At 37.2% G+C, this 13,860-nt stretch overlaps 2 protein-coding genes across 5 annotated transcripts in view; one reads left to right on the top strand and one right to left on the bottom strand.

Annotated features, from left to right (window-relative positions):
* LOC140439716 (uncharacterized) overlaps positions 1–13,860 on the bottom strand; it is a 241,028-nt gene that overhangs the window by 117,133 nt on the left and 110,035 nt on the right. The gene's annotated exons all lie outside the window — the stretch shown is intronic.
* Positions 1–13,860, top strand: part of LOC140439714 (carbohydrate sulfotransferase 11-like) — a 91,961-nt gene that overhangs the window by 29,030 nt on the left and 49,071 nt on the right. For both annotated transcript variants that reach the window (XM_072529812.1, XM_072529811.1), the window contains 2 exons: positions 2,600–2,849; positions 7,000–7,256. In XM_072529812.1, the coding sequence (XP_072385913.1) occupies positions 2,679–2,849; positions 7,000–7,256 (428 nt within the window). In that variant the 5' untranslated portion in view covers positions 2,600–2,678. The remainder of the gene's footprint in view (positions 1–2,599; positions 2,850–6,999; positions 7,257–13,860) is intronic.

The following is a 13,860-nucleotide window of genomic DNA, read 5'->3' as shown; positions in this document are numbered from 1 at the left end:
GGCATTACTTATGGGGTTCAAAGAATGAGCCTTTACGAAAATTTAAGTACTAAGAAAACCACCACAATCGTGTATACCCAGGGTAATGATTAAATAATTAATCGGCTAATTCTTCAGTCACCCCTTTAATATGATTTTGTCAAATTGGTCCTTTTTAGGACCAACTATTCTAATAACATATGTTTATAACTGTTAAGGGTATATCTAGAGATCAAGAAACTTTACTTTACTTAAACTTATCAGACATATGCGCTAAACACGAATCTGACTTATTTCTAGTGCAGGAAACACATATAGGGCCTAACGTAGGGTATTTGGAATAAAGCTTATCGCTGAAAACCACATTATGGATATAGACATGCTATCTCTGTCGGAAAAAAAGCAAAGAATAACTCAAAGTAAGAAAGGACAAAACCAGTCAGCTTTCAGAGAAACTTTCAACGATGTTGAGCTTGGATCCACCATCTACATATTTAATGAAAAATAATACAACTACCGACATTGAGGATCTGAGCACAAAGCTTATAACGAAATCTGGACCAAAAACACCACAATGGCTTATCCGGATGATGAACAACTGTATTCAAATTATGGAAACACCCAAAATCTAGAGACAAGCCAAAGTTGTTACCTTGCTTAAACCTGGCAAAAACTCCAACGACCACAAAAACTATCGGCCAATATCTTTATTTTGTCAGCTATTTAAAATAATTTTGCACAAGATCGTTAATATGATTTCACCGATATTTGAAGAAAAGCTCAAATTAAAAGACAAAAGTGGCTATAGATAGGGAAGATCAGGTACATTACAAATGCTAAATCTTACCCAACACATCAAAGACGGGTACGAAAAATATCGGGTATCAGGGGTGGTATTTTTCAATCCAAATGCCGCTTACGACACTTTAAATTACAAAATATTTCTCGAAAAACTATATGATATCCCCTTAGATAACAAACTCACTTATATTATTTGCGTATGCCTACACAAGAGAATATTTTTTGTATCACTCAATGTTAAGAATAGCAGATGAAGAACGGTCTCGCTTGGGGTAGCATAAAGGCACCTACACTGTATAACATTTACACAAACAAACGATCCATACCGGTAGATACTAGGACTTCTATTATATAGACGAGACACCTATTATTGCACAATAAAAATAAACTATGAATCAATTTTCAGCCTAAACCCCTGAAAAACTCGTGGGTGCTCCTTCAATTTCCTCGACATAGACGTTTTCACAAAACTGAACATCCAATCTTGTCATAAAATCATTGAACTGTAGACTTCCTATAAATTCCTTGATAATAGTTTGTATCACACCGGGTCAGTCACAGATTATTGTTTAAAACTAAAAGGTAAATTGAGGACCAGAAATATTCTTCGCAAGCTTGTCAGCTAAAAATGAGGCGCACGTCCTTCCGCCCTTAAAACATAGACGCTTGTACTATATGCTTCTGCTGCCGAATATACCTTGTTAGACAAATTAACCATTCTTTCTTTTGATTTTAACACAAAAATATCTATTGTAGCACTAAACCATATTTATTTTGAGATAACCTTCTATCGAGATATCATATGTAGTACACAAATAAGACCAGAACTAAAATATTAAAAAAGCTTTATACAATATATCGCAGAAGATTGGATAAAATAAAAGTAGTTTTTATTATTCAGATGCTTACATAAAATGTCCAAAGACATACTCACGTAAACAAAATATATTACGAAATTTCTGTAATTAAAAAAAACATCAAATTCGGCATTGAACTAATAAAATTATATTAAATAAAAAAACAACATCTTTAAAAATACAGAAAAAATAAAATTTTCGATGCAAGCGAACATTCCATTCAATAATAAGCCCAAATCCTTTTGTATCTACATACCTGTTTTTTAAAGAACCAGTTACATTTTAGTACTTAGTTATACCAGGTAATATGATATCCTCTGTTACACAGTGTAATGCGTATGACATTCCACTGTCTACAAACAGTAGATAAAAATAAGGAGCCCATATAAACCGTTCAGGGTATATGTTGAAAATATACGGTATAATCGCACAGTTGCCAAACTCTCAGAGCTTACTTAAACCGATAAACGTATGGTTCAAATATACAATGAAGAAGATCTGAACGACCCCTATAATATATACACGTGAACTAAGCGATATACATTTATGATACAGGGGTATTTACGGGCTCCAAAAAATTTTTATAAATTATTAAACTCTACATGTTGATGAATCGACTGAACCAATATTACGGAATTGTCAAGTGAGCTCCGTATATCGGTATCCACTTGACCACGGAGCTCAATTGAACCTGAATTTTAACATGGGCGGAGTTCACTTAATGCCGTAGATATATATATATATATATATATATATACACATATATATATCTATATATATATATATATATATATATATATATATATATATATATATATATGTATATATATATATATATATATGTACATATATACATATATATATATATATATATATATATATATATATATATATATAATTAAATTATATGAAATTATTATAAAATTATTTATTTATATGTTGTTATTTTCCTCTCTTTCTAGTGTATTACTATGACTGACGCGCAATTTCCTTTTAACAAATACCTGATGATTGCTTTGGACTATAGGAGCTGACTGAAAAATGAGACTGAAACGAAGAAGAAGAGCTCAAGTGAGTGGATGGAGGGTGATGCGAAGATGTGTTATATTTTTTACTGCAATATGTGTGATACCGGTTTTATTAGTACTGATGGTAGCAACTGATCGTTATTTACAACCAGTAAGGCATCAAACACAATATATGCACCGCCAGGTAAGTTTCGTAAAAGGTCATTCAATAGCAGTACTCTCTCTTTGATATGTCTCTTCATCAATGTGGTAAGAGGGATTTTCTATATAAACCTTCCCCTTTTGTGTACTGGTAATTCCAAGGTTTATAGGGCGGGATTTGGATTTTTTTCTTATGGAATAAACCGGAATAGTTTGTTATTTAGGAATATGGCAGAAAACCATTATTTAGAAACATTCTAAAAAACTATATCTAAAACCAGTTTTTCAAAATAAAATGAAAGTGTGTATCCTAAAAAAATTACTCAAGAAATTAAGGCTCAACTTATTATTATATTCAAGAAAACATCAATGCAATTTATGTATAACTTAAAAAATAGATAACTTGCTCCTAAAAACATACGAAAACCAGTTATTAAACGAATAATTAAAGGGAGTGCCAAAAACAACAACAATGAGCAAGGCTATCTATCAAAAAAGAGACGATATAAAATCAATATAATGTTCGTATAGGATTAAGCCACAATTGATTGTAATGAAAATTATATTTTTAACTAATTAATGTTTGACGTTTCGATTTCGACAACGGAAATTGTTTTCAAAAAAGATTATCTTAATAATTTTTCGAAAACGTATTACCAACAAGTTATGTTATTCAAAATTGGTGGTTGATTTACTTGGCCTGAATATTGTAGGCAACAGCATGCTAAATCTGAGGGTGGTGTTGTTACTCTTGGAGTATCAAATTCTGACTGTTCTGACTGTATTATATGTTTGTGTAAAGTGTGTTAAAGTAGATTATATGTTTGTGTATTGTATGTTGCATATGTATCGTGTATAGACTGCAGATGGTACGTTTACGACTTCCTAGTAATCTGCTATTGTTGGTACGTTCTTATTATTGACTTCTTCTTTTTGTAGAATGTAGCAAGTAAAGCCTGCTACATTCTGCCAATGAGTTTGCTGTTCAATTTTCTTCATTAAGTAGGCTTGTATTTCCTGGACCAGATTTCTCGCAGTGGGGTACTTTCTAGTCCTGCATCTTCATTCATATTGCTTAGTCTGTTAAGAATTTTTTTCAGTAGACATTGAGGTATCTTTTTCCTCGTTAGGTATGATTGCACTACATATGACAGATCAATTCCTTCCATTGCCGTAAGTTTTGCTCCCTCCCATGCGTTGAGTCGTTCAGTCGTCTCAATTAACCATTTGTAGCTTGTGTTGTCCACACATGTTACCTAGAGCCATCCCGGTCCATGTGAGCAGCCGAAGAATTTAACTTCTGGTCGGTCTTCGGGTAAATCCTTGACGGCTCCTAAGACTATCATTATCTATTAGCTGTACTGGATACTCAGGGTGGATTATTCCCTTCTTGATTCCACTAGTTGCATCTTTGTAATTCATATCCTCAATGTAAGATCGTTTGCATCCCCAGGGGTGCTTGCATCTACCATGATTCTTTTCCCAGGAGTTTTGGTAGAAGAGGGTTATTCCTTCTTTCTCCTTCTCACTTCTCACAGTCCCTTCCTTTTTCCCTCGCGTACATCTTGAGGGCAATCCAGAATCTATTCTTTTCCTGCTTTGGAGATGACCTTTTCAGGGGTACTTTACCGGCTCTTGAACATTAACTGTTTCTCTAATTTTTACTGTTGATACCATACTGTTCCCACACGTAGCTAGGGAATAAATGTAAACTTGCTCAGAGCCCCGCTTGAACAGGTAAGGCTTCATAGAACCGGATGTCGCCTGGTATTCGGGGGGAACTGTTTATGACCAAGTATCGTGTGTTCATGTATCCTTTAGCACGGTATTTGGCCTCAGGTTGTCTCCTGGGGTTATGAAGAAGGTATGGAGGTTAATGTTAGGAGAGGATTTGTACGTGAAAATTGGGATTTAATGCCACGGTAAAAGGTATTTAAAAACGCTTGAGATCCGTAGTCGGTACTCATCTCCCAGTCTGGATCTCAAGCGCATCTTGATAAGCAGTCCCTAGATTGTCAGCTACGCTCGCATTACAAGAATTATTGATATAAGATATAGATATTAAGATAGATAGATATTAAAAAAAATCGGGTGATATGAAAGGCATTGGCTAGTTTATAATACAACGTGATGGGTCGGCGACAGGGACGGGCGCCTTCTACCGGCCGGACTCGCCTCGTCGGAGATGGTTCTTTGCCCGTCTCAACGTGCTATTCGCAAGGAACTATTGTATTTTATTTGTTTTTGACTAGTTCGGATTGTTTACACATTATTATATTATAGTTAGATTCTACAATGAATGAGGAATAATTAATTGAATGTATGAGGAAGTAGCCAGCTATTTATGAATTCTTTATACAGCGTTATGAACTCTCCCTCCGATTTCTTTTTTGCCCATCCTGGGTGGACTATCATCGTCTTTTCCTTCTTTCATGTTCATCCAAAGCTATAGCTATCGCTAGCAACTCCATGTTTCTAAAATTCCATGCAATTCCATTTAAAAAACCGTACAGAAGCCGGAAGCGAGCCGTCGTAGCATAAATCAAAACCCGGTGCAAAGCCCAGTTGTTCCACGTCCCGTGTCATAAACATCCCGTCCTAACATAAATCAGCCGCGACCGCGTTACTTCTCCATTTAGTTGCCTTCTAAGCAGAATAAACTTGGGGATATTCTTCTTAAGTGGCCCGTGCCCCGCATGGGGAATATTCCGAAGGTAGAAACAGCACCCTCAGATATTTTTCAACCACAAGTATGCCTACAAGATCGAAGCCAAGTAAGTCAACAATCGTTTTTGAAAAACATAACCTACAAACAACGACTTGCTGGTAATATATTTTCGCAAAATTTATAAATAATCTTCTTCTTTCAAAACGATTTCGGTGTGGAAATCAAAACATCAAACATCAGTTAGTTGAAAATGTAATTTTCATTACAATCAAATGTAGTTTAATCCCGAAGCTATTTTCTTGTGGCATCTTAAAGTAATTTATGGGAATAAGCCACCTATTTTAATGGGAATAAGCTACAACTGAAGTTTAACATAAGTTTATTGACGTTATATGACGAGGGAATAACCCCCCCCCCCCCAGGACCCTATTCCGATTCTGTTACTTACACATTTTAAGGACTCAAAATGGGGGTAACATCATAAAAAAAATTTTGGTGACCAACCAAAATCCCCCCCCAGATTCCCCAGGCAAATTCTAGGTGCGCTACTGGGTCAAGGATTCTTCTATTTTGGTTCGAGGGCGGTATTTTATTTTCCACCTACCCGCCAGTCTCACGACCGATTGGGGGATTTCCGTAAACGGGTATTAATAAAAAGAGAATAAAAAAGAAATCACAAACAATCGTAACAACAAACTAGCAATGTTTGTTAATTAAATAGATAGGACAATAGCCAAACTTTGAAGGAGAGCAGGCATCTGAAGATCTTTCTTATGAACAAGAAGTAGTCTGTGTTTCTCACATACGTTCTAGAAGCATAATAATAGTTAAATGAGTATCCACAAACATCCACTAGTTGCACTGGTCAGTAAATAAGGTAATATTACTCGCTGCAAGTTCCGTCACAAACATCCTTATCCTTTTACTTTTTCCCATTTACGTAAACAAGATTCGTTAAAAGTTTCGGTTCAAAAAAGGTAATTTAAACTAAAGTCTGCCAAACAAAGTTGAAAACAAAGATATAAGAACAAGAAATTAAGGTGACTGATATCATTGAAAGAATAGCCAGAGTAAAATGAAGATAGGCAGGATGCATATCGAGAATTAGAGATAGTCGATGAACACCGAAACAATTCGAATGGAGACCACCAAAGCACAAACGAAGCTTCCGGCGATCACCAACATGATGAACACACGGACTCAAACAAAAGAAACTTTGGATGAAAACGACGTATGATAGATGGGGTTGGAACCAAAAAAAAAATGCTATGTTTACCAATGGACGTTCTAGGCTGGATGATAAGTACTTTATGATGTGATAATTTAAAAATAAAATTACAAAAACTTATTTGTACGTGTATTCTTATTAATTATGCAACCCATCAACACACTGTATATAGTTACACAAGAGCTTTTAATATAGTACATGATTATCTTTGATAACAGGTTTTATCTTTGTAGAACCTTAATCTTATTTATAAACTTAATTATAAGAGATCTGTTATAAATTGTTTTCATATTTTAGGTAAATGAAGTTGGAAAAATACAAGCCGGATCGCTTACAAATAAAAATATGTCACTCATCTCTAAACGGCTCGAAAATCGAAAACGACATATGAAAATCATGTGCAAATTATTGGGACTAGATCGACCAGGAAATGATTCATTACACAGGCCTAATTCTTGGGAGTTTTTAGTAGACAATAAGCACCACCTTATCTGGTGCAATGTGTTTAAGGCTGCCAGCACTTCTTGGATGTATAATTTTAACATACTGGCTGGGTAAGACAAAATTAGTTACCATATAATTAAATATAAATGAAATATAAGTTTTTAATTATAACCTTTTAGTTATTATTAATAACTATTAAAATTAATTTGTCAAGTTAATTGGGTAGGATGCGTCACAAATAGTTCTACTCAAATTCTAACCTTAACTTTACGAGTGGTAAATTCTTACATGGTGTTCCATTTTAGTTAACAAACGAAGCTCTAACGACCGAGCATCAGCGGTATCACTGTAAAAGCTGGGATTAGGGAAATGCAATTCCACGAATGGGTTGAAAATAACGAAAACCTACAACGATGACAATAAAGCTTTTATTGCCCTGGGACAATCATGCTGTTAACTACAATTTCACTATGAAAGGAAAACCTAAATCACCTGCAGACAGAGAAGATAAAATTGATAGGAATCAAATTTACTTCATTTTGCTCTACAACAATAAGAAGTACATAAAATCTACTAAAACATACCCTGGGGCTGGCTTTCATAGCGATCACAATCCAGTTATAATGGATTTTAGACTAAAAAGATGCCTGAAAGTTAAAAGACGTAAGACGAAAACATAAACCAAACCCAATAGAATAAAAACGAATCAATGAAATCATTATAAAAAAGTGTAGAAGCTAAAGAAAACTGGATGTAAACAAAATGCCTATAAATTGAACGATTTCAGGAAATATGATACCTATAATGTCCATAAAAAAGTGAAAGAAATGACAGGTAGAGATAGAAAGAGACAAAGAAACAATATTAAGAAATAATAATAGGGGAATAATTATAGGTACAAAAGACAAACTAGAGAGATGAAAAGAATACTGAACTTAGTTTATTAGTCTAATTTAACTTTATTATTTATAAAATGTTCTAACACTTAGTTTATTAAAGTCTTTATTTAATTTATATAGTCTTACAATAATTTATATTCACTGACATATTTACACGATTCTAATTTATATACTACATTTCCGCGTTACAATTATTCAAACTCGGTACAACTATTCAGACTAATTATTTTCAATAAAAAGATCCTCTATATATATATATATATATATATATATATATATATATATATATATATATATATATATATATATATATTGAATAGCCGTTATTCTAGAGTTCCGTAGAATTCGGCCGACGACCCTTAAACTCTCTCGAACAGCATGGAAAGAAGACCGGGTTTATCGTAGGAAAAACTACTAGAAACATACTTATTAGAATAATAAAATGTTTACAGGTTAAATATGAGTCATATTTATCGTAACACTGTCCCCCTCTTAAAAGATGGTTCCTGCCGGAACCTTGTCGGGACTGGAACTGGAACGGTATGCTGGTATCGGTAACTGAACCCCCTTTTACAATTTCCAGTTGTATAGAAATGACGGTTTTCTCTCCACACCAGTAACTATGCGGATTGCAACAGACTAACACCTGGACTTCGGTGTCTTTAAAGATCTCCTCCACCATACTTCGGATAACCCTCCAATCTAATTGGCGGCACTCTAACTTTGGCAAGGCTAACTTTTGCACGTCGTTGAAGTAAGGCTTCCCATACATCTCGGTAGGCAGGTTGGTTACGGGCAGTGTCTTTCGTTACCAGGTAGAAAAGGTAACAAGATACATCTTGGAGTTTCAAGGCTTTCCCGGGAGCTGGCACTTAACATTGAAGTTCTGCAACTCGACCGAACTTCCTTCGAAAGACGGATGCCAACCCTGGTGCGTCTTTGATACTGGCCGGGATGGTAAGGGCCCGTGAGTAGTCATCGGAAAGCGCGAGTAGATCCTGCTTTTCTTCAGTGGTAATACCATGTCTTGCTTTACCGGTACCTCCATAGGCTCCGGTGAATTCCTCAAACGTGAGCTCAGACACATCTTGGACTTGGTTTACTTCCACTTCATCTACGTCGTGGTCACCTTCGAAAGACGCCAGCCGGTTATGATGTACTGTCTTCGGCTATCCCCCGGAATCTTGCTTATTCGGTAGATGACATCGTTGATCTTCTCCATAATGAGGTATGGACCTTCCCAAAACTGCTGCAACTTAGGAGAACAACCTTATCGCCTCTTGGAATTCTTCTTGGGCTTCTTGGAATTATGGAGCCAGACTTTGTCGTTCTTAAATCTCCCCTTTTCGGCTTGCGTATCGTACTGTTTCTTCATTCGGTCGCTAGCGATCTGATAATGGGAACGGACCAACTCGTGTACATCGTCCATTTTTCTTCGTAATTCGATCACATAATCTTCACCTGCTACATCTTCTCCAGGTCGACATCCAAACTCTAGACCACAAGGTAGTCGCATCTCGCGTCCGAATAGGACTCTGGCTGTCTGCCCTCTTGATTCGTTAACAGCAGATCTGTAGGCCATTGTAAAGAACGGAAGATATTGGTCCCAGTCTCGATGATGATCGGACACCATCTTTGTCAAATACTTGCCAAATGTCCTATTGATCCGTTCTACCATACCATCCGATTGCGGATGATATGCTGTAGTTCTTGTTTTCTTCATGCTTAGTCTATCACATATTCCTGGAATAGATCGCTTTCGAAGTTCCTTCCTTGGTCACTATGGATCTCCAAAGGTACTCCAAATCGGCTGATATATTCTTGGATCAACTTATCTGCAATGGTAGCGGTCTTCTGGTCTGGAAGTGCGTAAATCTCGACCCACTTAGTGAAGTAATCCATTACTACCAACATGTACTTGCCTCCATTCTCACTTTCTGGAAATGACCCAGCAATGTCCAAAGCTATTCTTTCAAACCGGCTTCCAACATTATTTTGTCTCATAGGAGCTCTCGTTTTTCGGTAAGGCCCGTTACTCGTAGCATAATTAGTACATTTCTTACACCAGTCCTTTACGTCGTCGGAACTGTTCATCCAATAAAACCGTTCCCAAGCTCGCTGAAGGGTTTTCTTTACACTGAAATGCCCTCCTGATGGACTGTCGTGTAACTGACGAAGTACTTCGGCTATTCTGCTCTTTGGGATCACCAACTGTCTTCTCTTCTCTGAACCGTCATCATTTTCCAGTACTCGTTTCAGCAAGCTATCTTCCATGATAAATGAGTCCCACTGGGCCCAATACGCCTTAACTACTGAGCATAGGTTTGATATTTCTTGCCAAGGTGGTCGACGGTTTACCTCTTTCCATTTTAGAATTTTCTGTACAACTGGATCTCTCTCTTGTTCTTCCCTTATCTTAGTAGGCGTCCAGTCGTCGTTAACCATTGCTGTTCTTAGCACTGCTGCTTCCTTGGATTGCGTTTTGTTGCAGTGGGAACACTTTGCTGGGCATGGCCTTCTGGAAGGAGAATCATCGTTTCTGTAGCTAACTCCGGTCCGGTGCTCAATCTTGAAATCGTACTCGATCCATCTGGCTATCTGACCATCTGGATTCTTAAACTGCATCAACCACTTAAGGGCGGCATGGTCGGTTCGGATTAAAAACTTCCTTCCATAGAGGTATTGATAGAAGTGCTATACTGATTTCACTACTGCTAGAAGTTCTCTTCTCGTCACGCAATAATTCCGCTCAGGTTTTGAAGGAACTTTACTAAAATATACAAGGACTCGTTCCTGTCCTCCTTGAATCTGAGATAGCACTCCTCCGATTCCGACATTACTTGCATCTGTATCTAAGATGAACTCTCCTTCTGGCAGTGGATACCCTAAAATTGGTGCTTTTTCATGGTCTCAAAGGCATTCTGGCAGTCTGTATCCCAGCGATAATCTCTTGCTTCCTCCGGTAGTAAGTACATAATCCAAGAAAACTTCTCACTTGATATTTGTCGGTTGGTTCTGGCCATTCCTTAATGGAATCGATTTTTCCCTTATCCACGGCCACTCCTTTACTGACTATATGACTCAGATAATTGACTCTACCCTGAAATAGCTGGCACTTTTTGAGGTTTAACATCAGTTGGGCAGCTTTAAGTCGATTAAAAACGTTTTCTAAATTCTTCAGATGATCTTCAAATGTCTCCCCCAAGACGATTATGTCATCTAGATAAACCAGGCATGGTTTCCAAGATAACCCTCTCACCACATTTTTCATAAGCCTCTCAAATATCGCAGGAGCATTACAGAGTCCAAATGGCATAACGTTGAATTGCCACAATCCAGATCCTGTGGTGAAGGCTGTCTTCTCTTTATCTACTGGGTCCATTTCTACCTGCCAGTATCCAGACTTCAAATCCAAAGTAGAAAACAATTTACTTCCCGCCAATGTGTCCAATGTGTCGACGATCCGAGGCAGAGAATAACTATATTTTTTGGTAACATTGTTCAGCAAACGGTAATCCACACAGAACCTCGTCGTTCCGTCTTTCTTCTTAACCAGGACCACCGGAGAGACCCATGGGCTCGTAGAAGGTTCTATCACCCTGTCTTTTCTCATTTCCTGAACCATCGTTTCAGCTTCCTCTCTTTTCACCTGTGGTAATCGTCGAGTTGTTTGACGAATTGGCTTAGCATTACCAGTATCAATTTTATGCTTAACAACGGTAGTTCTTCTTGTCTTTCCTCCTTTCGGTACGCAAAAATCACGATACTGCCGAAGAAATTCCCTTAATTTCCTTTTCTCCATCTGATTTAGAGACTGTCCAGCAACTGCAACCATTTGGTCGAATTTGTCGTTGAAATTATCAGATGTTGTCGTCTGACGGATTATGGATGTCACAGGTACACAAGTTCCTACTTTTGTCTCTTTCTTGATGGTCACTGGGTAGTCATTGACATTGATAAATCTCAGGTATTTCTTTAGCCGAAGTTACCAATTCCTTTCCAATTATGATTCCTCGGCCAACCTCGTCGCCATGGTTTCAAGGCTCCATCATAACAGGTGTCCCTTCGTTTACAATTCCCTGTAACTGCGCTACTACGATCGTTTCACTTCTCGCAGGCAACTTTGATTACCTTATTCTTAAAATCCAATTAGAATCCATGCATATTCATTACGTCCATTCCTAATATAACATCCTTTTCGATGTCAGCAACTATAACAGTATGGACGAACTTTTCTGCTCCAATTCCTAATTCTACCTGGATTTCTCCATGAATGTTGGCATTTTCACCTGTAGCTGTCTGAAGTCGCAACCTCGTTGGTAACAGTTTCTTACGGCTGTTTATAACTGTCGGGTGTATAATGGTTCTGGTCGCTCCGGTATTCACCAACAACGTATGCCTTTTACCATTTATTTCTCCATCTACATATACACTATCTTCACATTTCAAAGAAGCTATTAGTATGAGAGGGTCTTTGGAAAAGTTCCGGGTCGAAGCTGCCCCCTAAGGCCGACCCGTTCTAGTTTTCCTGATGGTGAGTTTCTTGATTTGCGTCATACCTAGGGTGCTTACATAAACTAGCATCAATAAATGTTTGAACGGTCAACTTTTCCATCATGTCTTCGGGAGCTGTTGGATAAGCATATCATACTAATCTGGCAATATCTACCTCATATTCTTGAAGAGCCTCATCTCTCTTTTGTCTTCGATTTTTAAGCTGCGACTGATATACATGCTCCAAATGTTCGTGGCCATATCGCATATTTAACCTCTTCTTAAGTTGTTCGAAATCATCCGTCTCCTCTACGGCTATGGTCTGAAGAACATCTAAGACATCTCCTCGAAGAGCGATAGTCAGGTTTACAGCGTTTTCTTTTTCAGACCATCCATTCGCTCTTGCAGCTGATTCGAACTGTTTCATGTAGTTGTTTCATGACGATTTTCCGTCGAAAGTTGGAAGTTTAACATGAACAGAACCTCCACTTCCTTCAAATTTCGGCCGTGTTTCCAACTTACATTATGTCTCGTCTTCTTTTGTCTCTACTGTAATTGGATTGTTTCCTCTCTCTGCTGTCCCTGTTTACCTCCATCTTTCTTTCCATCTCTTTCCATATCTTTTCTTCGAAGGCCAACATATTGGCAGCAACTTGGTTTTTTAACGAAGAGATTCTATCGTGGAGGGCAGACATCTCAGAAGTGAATTTAGAGATGTTAGCAGAAACTTTGCTTTCCAGAGAAGAAATCTCGTTAGAAACTTTGTTTTCTAAAGATGCGATGTCGCCGGAAACTTTGTTCTTTTTTTAATGCGATGTCGCCGGAAACTTTGTTCTCTAATGATGCGATGTCACCAGAAACTTTGGCCACATCAGAAGAAACTTTCGAAATCGACGAGATGACAGCAGCATGTTTATCTTCAAATATATAAGTTTTGGGGTCCAAACCCTCGTCCTCCAAAACGTTCTTTAGTCGTTGGACTAAATCAGCCTTTTTTCCGGTAGAAGCTAATTTCCTGTCCTCGACATGTCTTCTTAAATTCGTAACTATGAGCTCATAAATCGTAGTCATTTTCACTATTTATTTAAAATATTCCACTTTTCTGACACCAATTAACTGAGTTTATTAGTCTAATTTATTAACTTTATTTATTATAAAATGTTCTAACACTTAGTTTATTAAAGTCTTTATTTAATTTATATAAAGTCTTACATTAATTTATTTACACTGACACTATTTACACGATTCTAATTTATATGCTACACTTCCGCGTTACAATTATTCAAACTCGATACAACTATAGTTCAGGAAATGAAGCTCG

This window comes from Diabrotica undecimpunctata, chromosome 4 (assembly GCF_040954645.1).
Source record: "Diabrotica undecimpunctata isolate CICGRU chromosome 4, icDiaUnde3, whole genome shotgun sequence".
Taxonomy (NCBI): domain Eukaryota; kingdom Metazoa; phylum Arthropoda; class Insecta; order Coleoptera; family Chrysomelidae; genus Diabrotica; species Diabrotica undecimpunctata.
Note: the sequence above shows the minus strand (reverse complement) of the source record. Positions and strands in the feature narration are given on the sequence as shown.